This window comes from Mobula hypostoma, chromosome 2, assembly GCF_963921235.1.
Source record: "Mobula hypostoma chromosome 2, sMobHyp1.1, whole genome shotgun sequence".
Taxonomy (NCBI): Eukaryota; Metazoa; Chordata; class Chondrichthyes; order Myliobatiformes; family Myliobatidae; genus Mobula; species Mobula hypostoma.
The window spans coordinates 181,535,114-181,560,993 of record NC_086098.1 but is presented as its reverse complement, the minus strand read 5'-3'; the positions used below and the strand labels follow the sequence as shown (position 1 = coordinate 181,560,993).

Here is a 25,880-nt window from a genome sequence, read left to right as displayed (position 1 = left end):
GGTTGTTTCGGAAAATAACTCCCTTTTTATTTATCATATGCCTTTAAGAGAACATACTGTACTGTATGATAAATTTTGGAACTTGGTCTGGATAGAGTGAATAGATGTTTCCATTAGTAGGTGAGACTAGAATCAAAGGGCACAACCATAGAATAAAGGGACATCACTCTAAATCTGAGCAAGGAAAAGAATTCTTCAGCCAGAGGGTGGTGAATCATGGAATTTTTTGCCACAGAGGGTTGGGGAGGCCAAGTCATTGGATGTATTTCAGGATACTATGTGCTGTTCCTTGGCTGTCTTCGATCACAGGGAATATATGGAAGCTGTATTTGTCATATGTGCATTGAAATGTTCAGTGAAATGTCTTGTTTGCATTAACAACTTTCACAGTTCGAGGATGATGTGCTGGGGTTAGGCCTGGAGTGTCTCCCTGCTCGTGGCACTAACGTAGCATGCTTACTTACGCGTACATCATTGGAATGTGGGAGGAAATCAGAGCACCCCGAGGTCATGGGGACAACATACAAACTCCTTACAGACAGCAGCGGGGGCAGAACCCTGATCTCTGGCACAGTAAAACGTTGCTCTAGCCACTACTGTGCATTCCTTAAAGAAAGTTAAAGAAATCATAATTGTCAATGAATAGATATTCGAACTACATTAATCTTTTATGTAAATACCCTTACATGAATATTGAAACATCAGAACTAATGCTTCACAAATGCTATGGGTAACATTCACATTTTAGTCATTTTCTTGATGTGAACAAGTGGGAGAGGGGTTGAATTTCTCTAGCATTCTCTTCCTTGTCCACTATACCTTTGGTGCAGGGTCATTTTAAAACCTCAAGTTAACAGCACAAGGTTCTCTAGGGGCTTTATTTATTTATTTAATGGTACATCTACATGCCCAGCAACCCCACAACCCCAAATAACCCTAACCTAATCACAGAAGAATTTACAATGACTAATGAATCTACCCAGTACATCTTTGATCTATGGAAGGAAACTGGAGCACCCAGGAAAAACCCATGCATTCCACAAGAGTCCTCCTCACAGGGGTACATAGACTTCTGATAGAATGGTGCCAGAATTGAATTCTGAAATCTAGAGCGCTCTGAACTGTAATATAGTCGTGCTAACCACTATGCTCCCGCAGTGTCCCAGAGGTTTCCTTAGATACTCAACTGTATGTAAGTTGACATTCACAGAATCTCTTCAGAGAAATTCAGTTGCTGAGGAGAGTTTAGCAGTTCAGATTTCTTCTGAAGTGAAAATATGTCTCTTTCTCTATAAATATATTGTTAACAATTCAGCATCAGAATCAGTCAATCTGTAAATCAATCCTTAAATTAGGTAAATTCTCAACAGAAATTGTAGAGATAAATAAGATCCATTATTGCTATTAGTTTATTATTGTTATGTGTACTGAGGTACAGTGAAAAGCTTTTGCTTTGTATGCCATCCAGACAGATCATGCCATACGTAATCACACTGAAGTACTAAAAAGAAATCAGAATGCAGAATATAGCATTGGAGTTACAGAGAAAGTGCAGTGCAGATAGACAAATAACATGCAGGGGACATTGGTGAGGTTGATTGGAAATGAACAATACAATAATTTATCTTTTAAAAGTTAAATTCAGACCAACACCCCCAAAGAGACTGGAGCCATAATCCAGTGCCTTAGACAATTCAGCATGCTCTCTGCTCACTCACTGACTGAGATTGGCTTTAATTTTAAAGTTGTTCTCTACTTACTGACTGGGGTTAGCTCTAATATTAAAGTCACCTTACAAATAATGGCATCATCCCTCCTAACCTCATAGATGTTATTTAGCATCACAAGACTCCTACATTTCATTAGTGGTCACTAAGTTATGCCTAGTTTCAACCACTTCACTGCTGTTAGCTGTGCATTCAGTAGTCTCAGACTAATCACTAAAATCACACTACAAGTGTGTACAACTCCGAGTTAAAGCTTCTGCCTTGATTGTATAAGCCAAGCACACATAGTAGCAACACCTGCACCTTGAACTCTGGTCGGAAAATTTGGGACCATTGTTTGTAATGGAATTGAATGTTGAAAGTATTGTATAACCTACTACTCTGTTGCACTTCTAGTTGTACTGATCTAAGTTAAGCATTCCAGCTTATAACTACCACTTTCTTCCAAACACTTACATGCAGAACAAGTTGTTTCAAAAGCCAGCTCTTCATTGGTAGGACCCGACAGAGTACAGGGCCATTGCTAAATAAATATCAAGCCTCCCCCCCTAGAAATCCTTGCAGCTGTCAAACCTGTTGAGAAACTTTGTCCATGTATGACATTCACAAATATTGAATAATATCCAAAAAAAAGGAAATAAAATTATTAAATCTATATTATTGAAGATACTAACATTGAGACTGTAAGTTAAAAATTTAAGCATTTAAAACAATAAAATCCATTTTAGTTAAATCATAAGCAAGAGAAAATCTGCAGATGCTGGAAATCCAAGCAAAACACACACAATGCTGGAGGAATTCAGCAGGTCAGGCAGCATCTATGCAAAAGTGTACAGTCAATGTTTCAGAAACGCAAACAACAGGAATACTGCAGATGCTGGAAATTCAAGCAACACACATCAAAATTGCTGCTGCGTTCACCAGCAACTTCGATGTGTGTTGCTTGAGTCAACGTTTCAGGCTGAGACTCTTCATCAGGACCCTTCATTAGTTGAGTACATTTTAATTAAGATTCAAAGTACATTTATTGTCAAAGTATGTATACAGTACACATGCACTGTACATGAGATTTGTCTTCCCACAGGCAGCCACGAGACATAGAAACACCAAGGAATCCGTTCAAAGAAAACATCAAACACCCAACACACAAAAAAAGAACAAATTGCCAAACAGCAAACATGAGCAAAAACCACTGAATGTAAAACATCAAACCACAAAATTATTGCAACAGCCTTGGAATATTCTGTTTAATTTAATTAAGGTAATAAATTAAAAGTAATCAAATTTATCTCTCTTTTCTGAAGTCTAACCTGGCACAAGATTGAAGGGTAGGTTTCTCAACTTCATTGTAAGGAAACAATTGTAAGTTGCCCTCAAACTCTGGGCTGTAAGTGGAGTCTAACATAGAACACAAATAAACGACAGCAACACGCATTTCTCAGAACTGCTTCCAATTGTCGTTTTGGCCTTCAGTGGATGAATATTACCATCCACTGGTTTAGTATGAATAAGAGTCAGGTCTAATATCACCTGCATACATCATGAAGTTTGTTAACTTTGCAGCATCAGTACAATTCAATACCTAACAATAGAAGAAAAAGCCATGAATTACAGTAAGTGTATAAAATGTATATTAAATAGTTAAATTAAATAAGTAGTGCAAAAATAGAAATGAAAAGTAGTGAGTAGTGTTTATGGGTTCAACGTCCATTCAGAAATCTAATAGCAGAGGGGAAGAAGCTGTTCCTGAATCGTTGAGTGTGTGCCTTCAGACTTCTGTACCTCCTTCCTAATGGTAGCAATGAGAACAAGGCATCACTGACATATGTTGTTAATTTAATGTATTGGTGTTCTGATGAAGTGCCTGTCCTTTATTCCTTTCCGTCGATGCTGCCTGACCTGCAGAGTTCCTCCAGCATTTTGTGTGTGTGTTAATGTTGTTAAATTGTTGTTTTGTGGCAGCAGTACAGTGTAAAACATAAAATTTGCAATAAGTTACAATAAATAAATAATGTGAAAGAAGAATAGTGAAGTATTCAGTGAAGTGCTAGTGAATAGTGTTAATAGGTTCATGGATCGAATGGTGGAGGGGAAGAAGCTGTTCCTGAACACTGAGTGTGGGTCTTTAGGGTCCTTGATAATAATAATGAGAAAAGGGCATGTCCAAGGTGGCGTGGGTCCTTAATGATGGACGCCGCCTTCTTGAGGTGCCATCTTTTGAGGATGTGTGGTTGAGATTAAATTTCTGTCAGCTCCTATATTTTTCACTCTTTCTTGTTCTTAAGCTCCTTACTCCCTAACATCCATCATCAAGCATATGGTCTCCCATTTGCATTTCTCCTTTTGTGGTCTGTCAACTTTTATCTGAAAATGTCATGGTCATGTTGTACTGTGTCAAAGCCACTGATGTTGTTGCTGCTCACGCAGTCAAGGGCTAAGTTCTCACCCAATTATTGGCTTTGATCACCACTCCGACAGATAAACAGGAACCTTACAGAGATAAAGGAGGCTGAAGCCAATGTTTTTAAGTCACTAGCTGACAGAAAGTAGGAGAGGCTTCCTAATTTAATCATGCTGCTGTCTTTCATTTTCAATTATCCCACTCTGGTGAGGCAGCTTTATATTCTATGGAAACATGTCTTAGCAGGGTTTAATCTCTCTGTCTCCTCTGTACTTAAGGCAAATATGAGCAATTTAATTAATCAGGAAATTATGGGATTATTTGCCACCTATATTTTGTCTATCTACTGGCAAGGTATAGCTTGAGCTTTTGGGGTATTTATTTCAAATCTTCAATCTGGGTCAATGCAATTAATTTCAAATGGTAGTTTTAATGTCAAATTTTAAAGTTCAAAGTAAATTTATTGTCAAAGTACATATGTGTCACCATGTACTAACCTGAGATTAATGTTCTTGCACACGTTCACAGTAGAACAAAGAAATACAATAGAATCAATGAAAAACTACACACAAAGACCTGCAAGCAACAAATGTGCAATAGAAGACAAACTGTGTAAAGACAAAACAAAAAGACAAATAATTAGAATATGAGAATTAAGTTTTAAAATTCTCACCTTTCTAATTATTTATAAAACCTTCTCCTTCCCTATAATTGATCTAGATTTCTGCATTTCTCCAATTCTGGCCTCTCGAGGATACTCAGTTTCATCCAGTCATGCAGTACCTAAGTTTTAAAATCAACAATGAAGCCAGAGGCCTGCATGACCATGGGGTGCTGAGTGGATTGCCTTCATTGTGTAATCTCCCCCACCATAGAAACCAGGATAAAAGTAATTCAATGAACTTTGTGTGATATCATGAAACAACCAGGAACACTTAAAACAGCAGTGGCAATGACCATAGCATATTCTGTCTGTATAAGTGAAAACCTGATCTCCAGAACAAGCAACACACATAAAAGTTGCTGGTGAACACTGCAGGCCAGGCAGCATCTCTAGGAAGAGGTACAGTTGACGTTTTGGGTGAGACCCTTCATCAAGACTAATTGAAAGAGGAGCTAGTAAGAGATTTGGAAGAGGGAGGGGGAGGGGGAGATCCGAAATGATAGGAGAAGACAGGAGGGGGAGGGATGGAACCAAGAGCTGGACAGTTGATTGGCAAGGGGGATATGAGAGGACCATGGGACAGGAGGCCTAGGGAGAAAGGGGGAGGCGGTAAGCCCAGAGGATGGGCAAGGAGTATAGTGAGAGGGACAGAGGGAGAAAAAGGAGAGAGAGAAAAAGAATATATATATATATATATATAATGGATGGGGTACGAGGGGGAGGTGGGGCATTAACGGAAGTTAGAGAAGTCAGTGTTCATGCCATCAGGTTGGAGGCTACCCAGATGGAATATAAGGTGTTGTTCCTCCAACCTGAGTGTGACTTCATCTTTACAGTAGAGGAGGCCGTGGATAGACATATCAGAATGGGAATGGGACGTGGAATTAAAATGTGTGGCCACTGGGAGATCCTGCTTTCTCTGGCGGACAGAGCATAGGTGTAGGCTCCATAACAAGCCATGTCTCAGCCAAGCTGGTTTGAGAAAACTGTAACAGTGGCATCTACCTACTGGCATCGGGACAATTGCCCAGATATATCCTGTTCATAAAAAGCTGAGGAAATCCAATCTGGATAGCTTAAACAACCTAAACATAAACACTAACCTTAACAGTCATTCCCCCCACCACACAGGATGGCACAGTAGTGTAATACTATTACACTACCAGTGACCCAGGTTCAGCTCTGCCACTGTCTGACAGGAGTTTGTACAATTTTCCCCATGTGTTTCCATCAGATGCTCCAGTTTCCTCTCACATTCCAAAATGGTGCGGGTTAATAGGTTAAATAGTCACACAGGTGTAACTAGGTGACATGGGCCAGGAGGTCTTGTTTCTGTGCTGTATCACTAAATAAATTACTGTGCTGTGGCTGCAGTGTGCGCCATTCACAAATGCATTGCATTCACCTAGCCTTCTCTAACAACACCTCCCAAACACGTGGCCCGTGTCACCAAGAGAGACAAGCAGCTAACATCTCTGTTGCATTCCTCTCTAACATGGAAGTATATAATTGTTCCTTCATCGTCTCTGCATGTAAACGCTGCAGTTCACTACCCAACAGCCCTGTGGGATTGCCCTTACAAGGAAGACAGCAGTGTTTCAAAATGGCAGCTCATTTCAAGGGCAATTGGGAAAGGGAATTGGATGCGAACTTTTGGAATCAATTAGGCATCTAGAAAAATGAATAACTTTTATAATAATTTGTGTATTTTCCACACCACCTAAAGAGGCATAATCTCAATGAACTCCCTCATACCACTGGAACGATAGAGCCAGACCCTCCTCACTAGTGAAGTCTGTCAACTAGTGATATTTGACAAAGTGTTCAAATGTTTAATCCTCCCACATTCGGTTTAAAATTGCACTGGAGTCCAAAAGACATCTGGAGAGTACTGATTATTAGATAGATTCCTACTATTTAACTCAGGAGGACACCACAGCCATCCTGCAGGAGGCTGTTGTACAGCAGGGTCATTGACTCCTTTATAATGTTCAGTCACTGAACTGACACCAATTTTCTGAAAAGAAATTATGTTTCACTATACATAGTAAACTGTACAAAAAATAAAGAATTTGAATGAAGGTGCCAGATTTTGATGATTCCTGGGATGAAGAATTATCAGATTGATTCCTAGGTTGGTGGTATTTTCCCTTAAGCAGATATTGAGTAGATTTGGCCAATGGTCACTGGACTTTAGAAGAACATGAGATGAACTCACAAAAAGATAAAATTTTGGGAGGGTTTGGCAGGCTGAATGGTTTCTCTTGGTCAGAGAGTCTAGAACTAGGGGGCACTACTTCAGGGCAAAGGATCAACTGCAACGAGGGGGAATTTCTTTACTGAGAGTATTGCAAACGTTGAGAATTCCTTATCCAATGGGGCTGTGGATGACTAATCATGAAGTATTTTCAAGCCTTAGTTTGTTAACTTTTCGGACTCTTTTTGGGGGGGGCAGTGGTGGAATCAAGGGATAGGCAGTAATGTAGACCTGAGGGTCAATTACATCTTATTAAATGGCACAGTTGGTATTAACAGGTCAGGGGATCTATTCCATTTCCAATAACCTTATGTTCTTAATGAAAAAAAGATAGACTCCGGTAATACCATATTGCAACAAGGATGAATCACAAATCTAAAGATTTAACCTTATAACACCTCAACTAGAGTCCTTCTATACCCCTGTAAAAGAATCTGTTGGTAGTATTTTACTACTGTCTGCCACTTTGCCTTCAACCTTATCTGCTCCAAGCCTAACTGAGAGGGGCCAGTGACCCATTTTCTAACAAGTAGTTCCTAGTTCCGCTCACGGAAGAGTTATAGGTTAGGAAAGACTTGGGTATATTTTGTTTATACTGTTGATTTCTAAAATATTTTTATATCAGAAGTAAAATTTTCATAGTTTGCTATAAAGTTACACTTTCTACTGCGTCGTGTGCAAGCAAAATATGGATGATGATGGAAATCAGAAACAAAATGCTAAAAAGGTTTCAGCCACTCATCCTCTGTGGATAGAGAAAATATTCATTAGGTGAGCACCTATGTAGAGATAAGATCAAAGGTAAAAACAAACTAGCACATGGCACCTTCTGTATACTGCACTTACTTATGAAATGTGCTTTTGCTATACAGCGATGTAACACTGGCTTCCGTTCTTTTCCAATCTGTCAAAGCAAAGATTGACTGCTGAGCAGGTGAGGAGGGCTGTGGGGAAACTCCAACCAGGCAAGGCATTGGGACCGGATGGTGTGAACCCTAAGGTCCTGAAGGAGTGTGCTGAACAGCTGTGTGGAGTTCTCCAGCGCATTTTCATTCTGAGTCTCAGCCTGGAAAAGGTCCCAATTGTGTGAAAAACATCATGTGTGGTCCCAGTACCCAAGAAGGGCCAACCGAAAGTCTTGAATGACTACTGTTCAGTGGCCCTGACCTCACACATCATGAAGACCCAAGAGAGGCTGGCCCTGTCTCACTTCCAACCCCTGATCAGATCAGCCCTCGATTCCCCACAGCTTGCCTACCAGGAGCATACTGGAGTCGACGATGCTGGCATCTACCTGCTGAACAGAGCCTACTCCCATTTTGGATAAGCAGGGCAGCACTGTGAGGATCATGTTTTTTGATTTCTCAGGTTCCTTCAATACCATACAGCCCTCATTACTGGGGGAAAAGGTCTGTTCAATGCAGATTTGCATTTCCATTGTATCCTGGATAATGGACTACCTGACTGGTAGACCACAGTTTGTGCAGCTTCAGAGCTGTGTGGCAGGCATGGCTATTAGCAGCACTGGGGCCCCCAGGGGATTGTATTGGCTCCCTTCCCGTTTACCCTGTATACTTTGGACTTTAGATACAACACTGACTCATGTCATCTGCAGAAATTTTCTGATGGCTCAGCCATAGTTGGGTGCATAAAGGGAGGATGAATTCAAGGCCCTGGTGGAGGATTTTGTCAAATGGTGCAAGCTAATCATCTGCAGCTCAACGTCAGTAAGACAAAGGAGATGGTGATGGACTTTAGGAAGACTAAGCCTGCGCTGCTCCCTCTTACTATTGACGGTGAGGACCTGTAAGTACCTGGGGTGCAGCTGGATGACAGACTTGAGCGGAGCACCAAAACAGAGGCTGTGTACAAGAAGGGCCAGAGTCACTTCTACTTCCTGAGGAGAATGAAGAGTATTCAGGCCTCTCTTTCATATGTTCTACCAGTCTGTTGTTGTCAGTACAACCTTCTATGCAGTGGTGTGCTGGGGCAATGGCATCAACATGGGTGATGTCAACAGGCTCAATAAACTGATTAGAAAGACTGGCTCTGTTATAGGAGTCAAACTGGACACACTGGAGGCTGTGGTAGAACAAAAGATCCTACGGAAAATCCTGGTAATTCTGGACAATGTTTCTCACCCTCTGCATGCCACCTTGGCTGAACAGAGGAGCACTTTTAGTAATAGACTAAGATAACTGTGCTGCTCCAAAGAGTGCTATATGAAGTCATTCTTACCCTTGGCCATCAGGCTCTATAACGAGCAAACCTACAACCAGGGAAGTGATGAACCCTCCTGTTAGACTGTTTGCGATAACTTATTTTCTTGTTCTTTCTTACTTCTCTTTTAATATTTGTATACTTGTAATGCTACTGTGACACTGTAATTTCCTTTGGGATCAATAAAGTATCTGTCTATCTATGATGTCCAGTGTCTTTTCTCCCCACCACTGTCTCTAAATGGTCAGATTGAAGACTAGATGTGCTGAATTTTCTAAATAATGGAAGGAACTTTTACGTAGATTCTTCTCACAAACTCTTTTCCTTAGCCAATAACTCCAGCCTCCTGCCAACGGCAGCTTTGTGAAAGTGAGCTAAATTGTTCACAACACTGATGCGCTCTTGATCCTGAGACGAGGTTCAGGCCATATTTTTGTACCATCTGTAAGCCTGATGTTTTTGAAACCAGAAGTATCTCAAAAGAATCACTCTACTATATCTCATTCTTTACTGCATTATCTGTAAACTTGAAGATCTGACCTACCTCCTTAGTTCCACTTCCTTCAAATAAAACTTCACCACCCATGGCCTAACACACACAGACTCCATCTATCCAACGCCCCTAGTCTTGCTGACTTATATTGGCTCCCATGTAAGCAAATTGCCCATTTTTAATACGTTCACCTTTTTCTCAAATCATCATGTCCTCTCCACATTCTAATTTTGTGACATTCCTCAGGCATAAATTTTTCTGGGACATCCACACCCATTTAATTCTGCTCTTTTCCTTCATTCTTAAGATAAATTGCTCCACCATTGGTGATTGTGCCTTCAGCTACTAAGCCCACAAGCCCTGGATTGTCCCCATTTCTTCACCTTTAATTCACGCTTTAAGAGCCTCTTAAAAAATTTAAAAGGTTTTTGCATGTCAGCCTATTGATTCAGTATTTGAGGAGGTGTCTATGAAGTGTCTTCAGATATTCAGTTAGTTAAAGGTCTGATTTAAATACAAGATATTGCTGTCCTTTGCTTTTAAACTTCCTAGCTTGTAATTTTGATGTTCGTCCTTCAGAAGGGGATGGGTTACTGATAATGAAGAAGCGGCCTCAGGATCAGAATCAGAATCAGGTTTATTATCACCAGCATGTGACGTGAAATTGTTAACTTAGCAGCAGCAGTTCAATGCAATACATAATCTAGCAGAGAGAGAAATAATAATAATAATAAATAAAATAAAACATGATAAATGAACAAGTAAAACAATTACGTATATTGAATAGATTATTAAAAATGTGCAAAAACAGAAACAGAAATACTGTATATTAAAAAAGTGAGGTAGCGTCCAAAGCTTCAAAGTCCATTTAGGAATTGGATGGCAGAGGGGAAGAAGCAGTTCCTGAATCACTGAGTGTGTGCCTTCAGGCTTCTGTACCTCCTACCTGATGGTAACAGTGAGAAAAGTACATGCCCTGGGTGCTGGAGGTCTTTAATAATGGACGCTGCCTTTCTGAGACACCGCTTCCTGAAGATGTCCTGGATACTTTGTAGGCTGGTGCCCAAGATGGAGCTGACTAGATTTACAACCTTATGCAGCTTCTTTCGGTCCTGTGCAGTAGCCCTTCCATACCAGTCAGTGATGCAGCCTGTCAGAATGCTCTCCACGGTACAACTATAGAAGTTTTTGAGCGTATTTGTTGACATGCCAGATCGCTTTGAAGTCCTAATGAAGTTTAGCTGCTGTCTTGCCTTCATTATGACAAGGGACCAGGTTAGATCCTCAGAGATCTTGACACCCAGGAACTCTCTGCACTTCTGATCCCTCTATGAGGATTGGTATGTGTTCCTTCGTCTTACCCTTCCTGAACTCCACAAATATTTGGGCTTTTCAAAGTAGCGAAGAGGTTTGCCTGTTAATTATAACAGAAGTGAACATAGTCAAAAAGTACAATTTATTAAGAACAGTGAGATTCAGGTAATGGAAAATCACAAGAGTAAAGAGTCATAGCAATAAATTTTGAGATTCCCAATATGAATATTCCATTGAAATGGATGTGTGAATATTTATGAGCAATGAATATTTTCTCTGTTTTACGGCAGCATAAGATAAACTAAAATAGACAATGTGTATTTGTTTACATTTTGAATTAAGGATCTCTAATGTGCCAATAGTTGTTAAGCTAAAATGAGTCCCTAGCCATATGGTGAGTGAGGATTCCTCTAGACACAGAGTATTTCTCCAGTTGATGTTTACAACACAGGCTCCTGATGATGGCAAATTCTACTGAGATTCCAAGCAAAATATTATCATGTGAAATTAAAATTTACATGGTGCGAAAAACAAAAAAAGATCCAGTGAATGACAGTTCTGTTGGTATAAATGTCCTTATTAATGAAAGGCTAGAGGAGAATGGCCAGACAGATTCAAGCTGACAGGAAGGCAACAGTCGCTCAGGCAACTACACATTACAACAGTGGTGTGCTGAAGAGTGTCTCTGACCTCACAACACATTAAACCTTGAAGTGGATGAGCTATAGCAGCAGAAGGTCACGAAAATACACTCAATGAGTGTACTTTGGCTGTCAAAGTACAATTTATAGTTGTATCGTAATTCTTTCCACAATCTAAATTAAGTACGGCAGAGATTCTTAAGCACTTTGACGCTTCACCCACTTCAGAGAGTTTTGTTTGATTCCGTGATTCCATTGCTCTTCAGAGGCAGAGTTTCCCCAGCATTTTCTGTTTTTGTTTTATTCTAAATGTCCGCCCTGCCACCCAACAGCAGTATTCTCCACTGCTGGGATAGGGAAACACTTCATGCACAATGCCTACACACAGGGAGATTTAGTAAACATGGGTTACTTTATCTATATGACTAGCATATTTACATTTGCATTTAATAGCTTGCACCATTAGACAGAAACAAATTCACCTGCAGCATTCAAAAGGGGGCTGAATAAGTTTAATATCAACATCTAAGAGAACTTTGGAAAAGTACGTCGATGGGAGAGGTGTGGAAGGTGATGGTCAAGGTGCAGGTCGATGGTCAAGTTCAGTTTGCAATAGATGGGCTGAATGGCCTGTTTCTGTTCTGTAGTCTATGACTCTGTAGTGTTAGAGTAATATGAAAATATCAACTTTAACAAAAATGTAAATGTAACATTATAGAGATAATTAAATGTAACATTAAAGAGAGGAAACATAATATAGCAAAAATTAGTGGGAAGGTAGAGGATTGGGAAACTTTCAAAAATCAACAGAAGGAAACTAAAAGAGATATGAAGAGAGAAAATATGAAACATGAAGTTAGGCCAGCCAATAATATGAAAGAGGATACAAAAAGTTTTTTCAGGTATGTAAGGAGTAAGAGAGAGACAAGTGGATATCAGGCTACTGGAAAATGCTGCTGGAAAGGTAGTATTGGGGGACAAAGAAATGATGGAAGAACTGAATAAGTATTTTGCATCTGCCTTCACTGTGAATGACACTGGCAGAATGCCAGAAATGTGAGCGTGTCAGGGCAGAAGTGAGTGTCATTGCTATTACTAAAGAGAAGGTGCTTGGGAAGCTGGAAAGTCTTAAGCTAGATAAACCACCTGGACCAGATGGACTACACCCCAGGGTTCTGAAAGAGACAGCTGAAGAGATTGTGGAGGCATTAGAATCTTTGAAGACTCACTAGGTTCTGGAATAGATCCGGAGGACTGGAAAATTACAAATGTTGTTCCACTCTTTAAGAAGGGAGGAAGGCAGAAGAAAAGAAATTGTAGGCCAGTTAGTCTGACTTCAGTGGTTGGAAAGATGTTGGAGCTCATTGTTAAGGATGAGGTTTCAGGGTACTTAGAAGCACATGATAAAATAGGCCAAAGTCAACATGATTTTCTTTAGGGGGAAGCTTGCTTGACATATCTGTTGGAATTTATTGAGGAAATAACATACAGGAGAGACAAAGGAGAGCCAGTAGATGTTGTTTATTTGGATTTTCAGAAGACTTTTGTCAACATACAGCACACGAGGTTGCTTAACAAAATAAGAGCCTGTGGTATTATGGGAAAGGTACTCAATGGATTGAATATTGGCTGTCTGCCAATAAAAGGGAGACAAAGGGTGGAATAAAGGAGGCCTTTTCTGGTTGGCTGCCAGAGACTAGTAATGTGTCACAGGATTTGGTGATGGGACTGCTTCTTTTCATGTTGTATGTCAATGATTTGGAAGAAGGAATTGACAGCATTGTGGCTAAGTTTATAGACAATTCGGAGACAGATCGAAGGGCAGGTAGTGTTGAGGAACTAATGTGTCTGCAGTAGAACTTAGGCAAGTTGGTAGATTGGACAAATAAGTGGTAAAGATGGAATATAATGTGATGTTCCCATGTACTTGCTGCTCTGTGTTTTACAGTGATAGACATTGTAGGTTTGTGACGTGTGATTGGAATGACCTGGGCAAGTAACTGTAACATTCTTTAAAGTTTCTGCGCATGCTATCAAATGATGAAAGTATTACTTTTCATTCCAGGTGCATGGAAATGTTAGATCTGGTGATCCCACAAAACCTGACTGCAAGTATTGAGTGTTCCAACAATTCAGACTTCAACAACAGTCACATCAATAACATCTCAGAGACATCAAATGGAAAAACAGGTAGGGAAACAACTCCAACAGGTTTATTTGTGGCTATAACTTGGTCTTGGAAGATGCTATCATTACTGGAGGAATGACAGGAAAAATATTAATTGATATATCAGAGTCCTTTTAGGTGTTGCATAACTAAGGTAACAAAATACATTGAATTCCTCTAATGTCAACTAATCAAAACAAGATTAATACTTGTATTTTTGACAACTCCAAATGCCTAAGAATTCACCCTCAGTTATTAGTGTTAAACATGCCAATGGTAACAAAAATTGAGATGTTTGTTGAAAGCAGAATACAATATTTAAAAGTATAAAGTGTATTGGGCCACTAACTGGGAATCTATTCCTTAATACCTTGACTAATTAGACTTAGAGTAGATGTTCCCACATATGAGTGTGGAAGGGACATTCAAAGATATGAATCACAAATATTCAATAGGGAGCCAATAGGAATTCAAGAGGAACCTCTTTCCCCATCAAGTGCTCAGAACATGGTGTGAGCTCATACATTGGGTCGTTGAGTTAAGGAGGATCAATGCATTTGCGACAAGTGAGGTAAATATGGCGATGGAGAAGATTGAATCATAACAGGAGAAAGCTCACAAGGTGCATGAATATTTGGATGGGACAATTCAGATGAGTGGGCTATCAACTGGGTGGCTTCATCTTGGAGGAGTGTGAAGGTTGGGTCATAGGAGGTATTTAAAGAGAAGGTACATAAAGATTGGGGATTTCATGGCTAGGGGGAATGGGCACAGAAGAGGAGAAGAGACCTTAGGCAGATCAGACATTATAATATTTAATGGCAGAGCAGACTAAAAGGCCTAATCCTAGTTGTATATTCTTGTATTCAAGTTTATGTTCTATCCTATAAATCCAAAGTTTTTTCTGTGTAAGGAATGGTGCAAGGATATATTCAGAACTCATAGGTTTTGAGATGGGAAACCAAATAAGCGTGTTATGGAACTGAAATTATCCCTTTTCCTACCCCGCCCCCAGAAATTTCAAACACGAGGAAAATCTGCAGATGCTGGGTGTCAAAATAACACACACAAAATGCAGAAGGAACTCGGCAGGCCAGACAGCATCTATGGAAAAAGAGTACAGTTGATGTTTCGGGATCAAGCCGTTCATCAGAAGTCCATACTCTTTTCCATAGATGCTGCCTGGCCAGCTGAGTTCATCCAGCATTTTGTGTGGGTTACCTTCCAGAGATATTCTCTGATTTAAATCAATGGCAAATATAACATTGTGACGAATGGAACAACAGGCTGGAGACTACCAAGGTGGAATATGAGTTGCTGTTCCCCTAATCCATGGGTTCCCAACCCTTTTTATGCCATGGACCAATACCATTAAGCAAGGGGTTTGTGGACCCCAAGTTGGGAACTCTACTCTTATCAAAGTATGGCTTCAACTTGGCGGTAGAGGAGGCATGTCAATGTGGAAATGGGAAACAGAATTAAACTGGCTGGTCACTGGGAGATTCTGGCTGTTATGAAGTGTTGTCATAGAAGACATGCTAGGGATAGATGTTAGGTGGTGTAATACTCTCTCCTCAGTTTGTGAGACACCGCATGTCCTTTGTTGTTATGTTCATCCAAGATGGTGCTCAGAGCTTTGGGAATTAGAGGTAAAAATCTACATTCACCCACCATCTGTTCAAAGTTCAAAGTACAATTTACGATCAAATTACATTTAATGCATTTTACTGTATACTACTTTGAGTTTCATTTTCTTGCAGACGTTTAAAGGAAAATAAAGAAATATCACAGAATTTATGAAAAACTATATACGAACATAGACTGACAAAAAAATCAAAGCGCAAAAGAAGACAAATTGTGCAAATGAAAAATAATACTGAGAAAATGAGTTGCAATGAGTTCCTGAAAGTGAGTCTGTAGGTTGTAGAATCAGTTCAGTTGTGGTGAATAAAGTTATCCACGTTGGTTCAGGAGCCTGATTGTTGAAGGGTAATAACTGTTCCTAAACCAGGTGTTATGGGACCAGGGTTTCTTTACCTCCTGTCCAGTGGTACTAGCAAAAATAGAGCATGCCGTGGATGGTGAGGGTCTTTGATAATTGACGCTGCTTTCCTCTGGCAGCACTCCATGTTAATGTGTTCAATGGTGGGAGGGCTTTGCCTGCAATGGATCACTTTCTGCAATCGTTTCCATTCCTGGGTGTCTAGGTTTTCATACCAGGCCGTGAAGCAACCAGTTAGGATACTCCCCTCTGTGCATCTACAGAAGTTTGTGGAAGACTTTGGTAACATGCCAAATCTATACAATCTTCATGGAAAGTAGATGCACTGTTATGCCTTTATTGCAATGGCACTTGCATACTGGTCCCAGGGGAAATCCTCTGATATGATAGCTCCAAGGAATTTAAAGCTTCTGACCCTCTCCAGCTCCATTTCCCCTAATGAGGGCTGGCTGATGGACTCCGACTTCTTCCTCTTGTAGTTGATAGTTCGCTGTTTGGTTTTGCTGACAGTAGGTGAGAGGTTGTTGCTATGGCACCAGTGAACAGATTTCCAGTCTCCCTCATATATGCTGATTTGTACCTAGCTTTTGATTCAGCCAACCACAGCGGTGGGTCATCAAAATTAAAAACTGTTGTGGTGCAAGGTAAAATCTGGTCATAGTAAAAGGGCAAAATACGTGTAGGTAGAGGTACAATGCAATACTCCCACGTAGCAGCTACACAGGCACATAGCATCATATACACAAGAAGCATTCACAAGAAAAACAAATTAAATATGTTTACTATGAATATGTGTTTATTATGTATGTAAGGCACCGTGGTAGAGAAGCAGTTAGTGCAATGCTAGGACAGCTCAAAGCATTTTGGCGTTCAGAGTTCAGTTCCAGCGCTGAATGTAAGGAGATGGAACAATCTCCCAACAAAACTTCTAGGTTTCCTCCAAGTGCTCCAGTTTCCTCCCACAGTCCAAAGATGTACCAACAGGTAGGTTGTAAATTGGTCATTGTAAATTGTCCTGTGATTAGAAGAGAGTGAACCCTCCCAAAGCGGAAGGTCCTGATGGATTACTTGGTAAGGCTCTGAAAACCTGTGCCAACCAACTGGCGAGAGTTTTCAAGGACATTTCAACCTCTCACTGCTACGGGCTTCAAAAAGGCAATAGTTATACCAGTGCCTAAGTAGAATAATGTGAGCTGCCTTAGTGACTATCGCCTGGTATCACTCACATCTACAGTGATGAAATGCTTTGAGAGGTTGGTCATGACTAAGCTAACCTTTTGCCTCAGCAAGGGCCTGAACACATTGCAATTTGCCTATTGCCACAATAGGTCAATGGCAGATGCAATCTCAGTGGCACCACACAACCTTAGATGACCTGGACAGTACAAACACCTATGTCAGGGTGTTGTTCTTTGACTATAGCTCAGCATTAAATACCATCATTCCCACAATCCTGATTGAGAAATTACAGAACCTGGGCCTCTGTACCTCCCTCTACAATTGGGTCCTCGATTTCCTGACCAGAAGACCACAATCTATACGGATTGGTGGTTACATCTCCTCCTCACTGGCGCACCTTGAAGGTGTGTGCCCACTGCTCTACACTCTCTATACCTATGACTGTGTGGCTAGGCAAAGCTCAAATCCCACCTATGAACTTGCTGATGATACAACCATTGTTGGTAGAATCTCAGATAGTGATGAGAGGACGTACAGGAGCGAGATATGCCAACTAATAGAGTGGTGTCACAGCAACAACCATGCACTCAACGTCAGTAAGACGAAAGAGCTGATGCTGGACTTCAGGAAGGGTAAGAGGAAGGAACGCACACCAATCCTCATAGAGGGATCAGAAGTTGAGAGAATGAGCAGTTTCAAGTTCCTGGGTGTCAAGATCTCTGAGGACCTAACATGGTCGCAACATATCGATGCAGCTATAAAGAAGGCAAGACAGCGACTATACTTCATGAGGAGTTTGAGGAGATTTGGTATGTCAACAAATACACTCAAAAACTTATAGATGTACTGTGGAGAGCATTCTGACAGGCTGCATCACTGTCTGGCATGGGGGTGCTACTGCAAAGGACCGAAAGAAGCTGCAGAGGGTCGTAAATTTAGTCCGCTCCATCCTAAGTACCCAGGACATCTTCAAGGAGCAGTGTCTCAGAAAGGCAGCATCCGTTATTAAGGGCCTCCAGCACCCAGGGCATGCCCTTTTCTCACAGTTACCATCAGGTAGGAAGTACAGAAGCCTGAAGGCACACACTCAGCGATTCAGGAACAGCTTCTTCCCCTCTGCCATCCGATTCCTAAATGGACAATGAACTCATGAGCACTACCTCACCTTTTTAATATATATTATTTCTGTTTTTTGCACGATTTTTAATCTATTCAATATATGTATACTGTAATTGATTTACTTATTTTTTCTTCTTCTTCTACTTCTATATTATGTATTGCATTGAACTGCTGCTGCTAAGTTAACAAATTTCACGACACATGCCGGTGATAATAAACCTGGTTCTGGTTCTGATTCTGAATAGTATTGGGACAATTTAAGTGTCGGGTCAGATTGAAAAGGTCAGGGTGTTGGGGCCAAAGGCGAAGGACGGATCAGTTCAGTTTGCTGCTCTGCAACGTGTACTTGGCTCTGCTCTGAACTGAGGCTGTGGCTTCATGTCCGTGAACAGACTCACTTTTGTAAGCTTCAGTTCTGAATGCTATTTGCTTTCTCTTATTGATGGCATGATTTTTGTATTTTTTTTCTCTGCACATTGGGTGTTTGGTGGTCTTTTTTTAGTAGGTTCTTTTGGGTTTCTTTGTTTTGTGGCTGCCTGTATGGAGATGAATCTCAAAGTTGTAAAATGTATACATACCTTGATAATAATTGTACTTTGAACTTTGAACTTATTTGGGTGTGTTGCAGGGTGCTGCAGCTTGTTGGGCTGGAAGAGCCTGTTTCCTGCTGTACCTCTAAAGAAATAAACATAAAAATAAAATGTATACACAATTTTTACAAGGAACAACGCAATGAGAACAGACAAAAATGATCAAAGTGTTCACTGTGATTACAGTTTCGCTGCTTGGTTCAAGAACCAAATGATTGAAGGGAAATAGAGGTTCTTGAACTTGGTGATGTGGATTTCAAGCTCCCGGACCTCCTGCCTAATGGTATTAAAGCCATAGGCCACTGCTCCCCCCTGTCTATTTAACTGCTGGTTGCTGAGTTTCTCTTTAAATGCTTAAATGAGTAAGGATACAAGAGAGATTAAGGCAGGGGTTCCAAACTTGGGGTCTATGGACCCCTCGGTTAATGGCACAAAAAAGTTTGGGAACCTCTGGGTTAAAGAAAAAGCCACGTTAAGTGTTTTTTAAGTACTAATTTCTGTCCAGATCGTGAGGTTTTCTCCTTAAACTCTTGACAATCCTTTGCTTCTATAAATGCAGTATTCAGATATTGAAATGTGCCAATTTATTAAAAAGCCACTGTTTAATTCCACTGGAAATAGTTCTTAAATTACTTCCCTCAAGATTGATTCAGATTTTAATCATATCTCCTGATTTTCTACACCCAATCCACTGGAGGAAAACTCTCCACGCCTAGTAGTGATTTAGGTATATTTTTGTAAATAAGAGGCTACTTCATCCCCATCACATGCACGCTAATCTGCTTATAACGTGGACTTCCAGGGGTAGTGGTGGAGGCAGATTGAATAGCAGCAATCAAAAGGAAGTGGTTAAGTTCTTGAAAGGAAGGAATTTTCAGGGCTTATTTAGGGATGGTGAGTTAGTAGGACTAGCAGGATTTTTCCAAAATAAAGCCAGTACTGACTTGGGCACCACAACCAGTTCATAATTCAGTGATTCTAAGAGAAATATTTCTTTAAAAGTATAAGTGTGATATGTGCAACATCCTAATCTGTATTATAAGGAACAATTTCAATTCAATTCAATTCAAGTTTAATTGCTGTTTAACCGTATATGACTACTCATGAATACAGCCAAACGAGACAGTGTTACTACAGGGTCAAGGTGCAAAGACTCATTACCAACAGTCACACATAGTAAGCACACAGATCACAATCACGTAATAAGATTTGTGACTATCCTCTAAGTTCAAAGAAAATTTATTATCAAAGTATATATATGCCAACATAAACTATCCTGAGGTTCATTTTCTTGCCAGGATTCACGGTAAATCAAAGAAATACAAAAGAATCAATGAAAGACTACACACAAAGACTGACAAGAAACCAACGTGCAAAAGAAGGCAGACTGTGCAGATATAAATAAATAAATATTGAATTGAGTAAAAATCTTTATGTTACGTCTCCATCTAATGTGCCATGTGCAGTCATAGTAATTTATAATAAATGGAACAGTCAATATAATATAGAGTAGACTCAGATCAGTGTGAGTTCATCAGTCTGATGGCCTAGTAGAAGAAGCTGTCCCAGAGCCTGTTGGTCCTGGCTTTTATGCTGCTTTACTGCTTCCCGGATAGTAGCAGCTGGAATAGATTGTAGTTGGGATGACTTGGGTCCCCAGTGATCCCACGGGCCCTTTTTACACACCTGTCATTGTAGATGTCCTGAATCATGGGAAGTTCACAACTACAGATGTGCTGGGCTGTCTGCACCACTCTCTGCAGAGTCCCGCGATTAAGGGAGGTACTGTTCCCATACCAGGCAGAGATGCAGCCAGTCAGGATGCTCTCAATTGTGCCCCTGTAGAAAGTTCTTAGGATCTGGGGGCCCACATGAAAACTTGCTCAACCGTCTGAGGTGAAGGAGGCACTGTTGTGCTTTTTTCACCACACAGCCGGTGTGTGCAGACCACACGAGGTCCTCGGTGATGTGGATGCCAAGGAACTTGAAGCTGCTCACCCTCTCAACCCCAGATGATGTCAGTAGGAGTTAGCCCGTCTCCATTCCTCCTGTAACCCACAACCAGCTCCTTTGTTTTTGCAACATTGAGGGAGAGGTTGTTTTCTTGACACCCTGCATCAGGGAGATGGCTTCTTCCCTGTAGGCCACCTCGTTATTGTTTGAGATAAGGCCAATCAATGTAGTGTCATTGGCAAATCTAATTATACTGAGAATATATAAATAATACTGAGAACATGAATTGTAAAGTCCTTGAAAGTAAATCCACTGCATGTGTCCAGGGTTCCGTTCAGTGTTGAGGTGAGTGAAATTATCCACACTGGTTCAAGGGCTGATGTTGAAAAGGGGTATAGTTATTCCTTCAACCATTGGACTCCTGAACCAGTGTGGATAAATTCACTCTCCTCAACGTCGACCTGATCACTGAATACAACCTATACATCCGCAATGCAAGCACTCCTTTATGCATTAATATTTCAGGTAAAATACAAGAGTAGTATGTAGGATGTTGTAACCTGCAACCAGTGTATTTGTTTGGAATCAATAACTATTCAGTAAAAGCAGTGACTCATACTGTGAACATATCATTCCTGAAACATTAGATCTAGTAACAACCAGCTCAGAATCCTAACTGCATATCACACCACCACAAGCTCAAACATCTGACCATGGCATCACTTACAAAAATGTAGGCACAGCTTGCCAGACACAACTAAGCAAAGTGGCACTGAAAACCCATCAGGCATGAATAGCTTGAGTATCGGTTTAGTTTAACCTTTTCACCCGTTGGAGGAAAAAAACATGTGTTAAAGAGTAGGATTCATGTTAAAAACCATTCACAAATGGCAGTGAGACTGTATAGAAACGATGGCATGAAAAAAATTATACAGCAGGAGATTAATACTTCGTTGTTGATGTTGTTCCTTTCTGCACCTTGTGGCACATCGGGCAGGCAACCTTGCCCTTTCTTTAGCATTTGTCCGTTTTTTTACGAGGCCAAGTTGCTAGCTCAATAACCTAATACTTTACGTGTGATGAAATCAGGAAAATGGTTTTACAGAGGTGAATTGAATCTTTGTTCCTGTTCGTATTTACGACGTATGCAACAGCTATTTAGGCAAATATGTTCATCATTATCACTTTATTTTTAGTTCAATTTTTAATGATCTTTACTTAGATTGTGGAAAACATGATAATACACTGCATCACCTCCTATTGTATTGCCAAGCTGGGACAAGTATACTGGTAAAGTCAGTTATGCGGAATGTAATTACAGAACTGTTTTTTCCTCTCCTTATGGTTCTGCAAATTTCCTTTCAAATACTTACCCAGCCCACTTCTGAATGCCGCAGCTGAATTTGTCTCTGACTGATGGTGCAAACTATTAAATATATATGTAAATATGTTCATCATATAGATAAAGTATGTGTGTGGCTGCCTGTTAGGTAGTGAATCTCAAGCTTGTATAATGTATACATACTTTGATAATAAATCAGACATCCCACCTCTCCCGCAAGTTCCGGGAGTCTTCTGCATATTAATATTGGCTCCCTGATGCCCGCAAATTATATACAATGTCCCGGAAATTGATTTTTTTTGAGAGCGAGCGTGAGGGAACGCGCGAGAAAGAGCGAGAGAGCGAGCGCAAGAACAAGAAAGCAAGTGCAAGAGAGAGCGACCACAAGAGAGGGAGAGCACGAGAGCAAGAGAGAGAGAGAGCGAGACCAAGAAAGCAAGCGCGAGAGAGCGAGCGCGAGTGAGAGCGACCACACGAGAAAGAGAGCAAGAGCGAGAAAGCAAGCGTGCAAGAGAGAGCAAGAGCAAGAGCGAGAGACCACGAGCGAGAGTGACAGAGAGAGCGAGAGCAAGAACAAGAACAAGAAAGAGACAGCAAGAGCAAGAAAGTAAGCGCGAGAGAGCGACCACGAGAGAGAGCGCGAGAGCGAGAAAGCAAGCGCGCGCGAGAGAAAGAGAGAGAGAGAGCAAGAGCAAGAGAGTTCCAAAAAAAGTCAGAGTGGCAGAGTGTTCCAAAAAAATATATAAATCGTACGTCACCACAGACTACACTAAAGTGTACGCCTGCCTAATAGGGGTCAAAAATAATGACAGTGTTGCACGCTGCAGTTTGTAACAGTGACTTTTCTGTTGCCCATGGTGGGTTCAGACTGTAAAAGACATGTTGAGGTGAGTTTAACAGGTGTCATTCGTTCATTAGCATAGCTAACGTTATTTAAACTAGCTGACTAGCTGCTAAGGAGCTACTCTATTGCAGACATCCCACCTCTCCCGAAAGTTCCAGGAGTCTTCCGCAAATTGATGGTGCTACCTCCCTGAAATGATTTTTTGCAGGGTGGGATGTCTGATAAATATACTTTGAACTTTGAAGTGTTTCCCTATCCCAGGATTGGAGAATACCGGTGTTGGGTGGTGGGGTGGACATTTAGAATAAAGTAAAAATAAAAGCAGAAAATGCTGGGGAAACTCTGCATCTGAAGAGCAACAGAATATCACAGAATTAAACAAAACTCTCTCAAGTGGGTGTAACTTCAAAGTGCTTAAGAATCTCGGCTGTATTTAATTTAGATTGTGGAAAGAACTGTGATGCAAAATATTGCATTTTGACAGCCAACATACACTCATTGGTCACTTTATTAAGTACATCCTGTACCTAATAAAGTGACTACTGATCGTATGTTCGTGATCTTCTGCTGCTATAGCTCACCCACTTCAATGATGATGTGTTGTCTGTTCAGAGATGTTGTTCTGCATATCACTATTGTAAATCACAAAGACAAGAAAGTCTGCAGATGCTGGAAATCCAAAGCAACACACAAAAAGTGCTGGAGGAACTCAGCAGGTCAGGCAGCATCTATGAAAAAGGGTAAGAAGTAAGGTCTTGGCCCAAAACATTGACTGTTTACTCTTTTCCATAGATGCTGCCTGACCTGCTGAGTTCCTGTAGCATTTTGTATGTATCATTGTTGTAACATGTGGTTGCTTGAGTTACTGTCACCTTCCTGTCAGCTTGAACCAGTCTAGCCATTCTCCTCTGGCCTGTTTCATTAAAAAGTGATTTTCAACCAGAAAACTGTCATTCACTGGATGTTGTTTGTTTTTCGCACCATGTAACCTCTAGAGACTGTTGTGTGAAAACCCCTGGAGATCAGGAGTTTCTGAGATACTTAAACCACCCTATCTCACACCAACAGTCAGTCCGCAGTCAAAGTCACTTTGATCACATTTATTCACCATTCCGATGTTTGCTGTGAACAGCGACTGAACCTCTTTACCTTGTCTGCATGCTTTTATACATTGGGTTGCTGCCGCATGATTGGCTGATTAGGTATTTGCATTAACCAGCAGATGTACCTAATAAAGTGGCCACCGAGTATATTTGCAGCCACTGGCAAACAGTCTTGGCTAAGTGTTTCTGTGATCTCATTTAACAAATACATATGGTGGAACCAGTGTAAAGGTGGTTAGTGTTACTGAAACCTCATTTGCAAAATCAATACAGTTTAAATTATCTCAATACTTTGAAATCTTTGCACATGTGAGCCTCAGTCCACACTGACTCATTTAATAATTAAATTGCTGACCTTGGGAAGCTCAACTGATCTTAGTCTGAACGTAAGTAAATTGTTGATGGAGGTCATGAAACTATTTATGTTTAAAAAGGATAATACAGTATGCTACCACCCTGGCTATCTGTTTCAGGAATAATATTATTACATCACTTTCGTCTTGCAAAGGGTGGTGAGCCTGTGGAATTCCCGACCTAACTGGGTGCATTGGCAAGACCAATGAAGGAATCTATAGAGGAGGTAGATACATTTTTGGTAGGTTGAGGTATTGATGGTTATAGGGAACTGGCGCAGAAGAGAATTTGATGCCTCAGGCTGATCAACAATGATCATTGTAGTCAGGGGGCAGCAGGATGAAAGGGCTAAATGACATACACCTGCTCCTTGTCTCATCTGTTCTTGTAGTCACCATCTGACGTGTATAAACGTTTGTACATTAGACTTCGGCTGTTAGTCTGGGCAATGCATTTTAGGTAGGATATCCAAGATTACGGAGGGGAAATGATCCCAAGAATGAGGGACTTCAAGTGTCCAGAGCGGGAAGAGAACACGGATTTTAGTTTCAAATATAACAGATTTTTAACGCCATAAATTAGTGAGTTGTTTTGTGATGTCACCTCTCTCGCTGTGAAACGGCGACACCCCTTTATCCCTTATTAGGGAGCGAGAAAGCCTGTGGTATGTCGAATTACCGGGTGAACGAGTAGTCTTTGGGGTACTGCAAGTCTGTGTCTTTATTGATGCTTTGCTGTATGCTTGAATGCTTGGTGGGGGTGGGGGGGGTGCTGATGCTTTTTTGCTGGTGGGGGAAGGTGGGGGATTGTTGCTTTGCTGCTGCTTGTGCATGGGAGGGAGGAGTTGAGGGGGACTTTGGGGTTCTAACATTTAAATGTCATTCATTCTTTGGGGCACTCCTTTGTTTTCATGGTTGTTTGCGAAGAAAAAGAATTTCAGGATGTATATTGTATACATTTCTCTGACATTAATTGTACCAATTAAAACCTATTGAAGTGTCTGTAGTATGATCACACCCCACGTGTTTCTGCTCTCCATCTGTACTTGCACTGAACCACTGAAATGAGACCATTCACTACCTTGTTATATTTGGACTTGTTTGCCTGATATGAATTCTAAACATTGGGATGGCTCAATCAGAATATTCCAACATGACTGACCTCCTGATTGTGTAATCACATTCAGATTTTAATCACATATCTGGTGGCTTAAATTCATTATATAGCAGTGAATTATTTCTGTCTAGTGCTAACAACCTCTGATTAACCTTTCATGACAAAGACATGCATTGTATCTGTGAAAACTTGTTCAACTAGCTTTGCTGCTAATAGTTCTTTGAAAAGATTTTTGTACTTCTTTTTTCTCTATAACGCAACAAATTGGATCCAAGATTGGCTTGGCAATAGGAGGCAAAGGGGAGAAGGCAGGAGGGTGTTCATGTGATTAAAAGCCTGTGACCACAGGTGACCCACAGGGATCATTGTTAGGATCCTCTGGTTACAGGCTTCC

General features: G+C 40.7%; 1 protein-coding gene across 3 annotated transcripts in view; it reads left to right on the top strand.

The window, feature by feature from the left end:
- Window positions 1–25,880, top strand: part of LOC134360234 (eyes absent homolog 1-like) — a 284,150-nt gene that overhangs the window by 98,662 nt on the left and 159,608 nt on the right. For all 3 annotated transcript variants that reach the window (XM_063074347.1, XM_063074328.1, XM_063074337.1), the window contains exon 2: window positions 13,783–13,907. In XM_063074347.1, coding sequence (XP_062930417.1) covers window positions 13,787–13,907 — 121 coding nt within the window. In that variant the 5' untranslated portion in view covers window positions 13,783–13,786. The remainder of the gene's footprint in view (window positions 1–13,782; window positions 13,908–25,880) is intronic.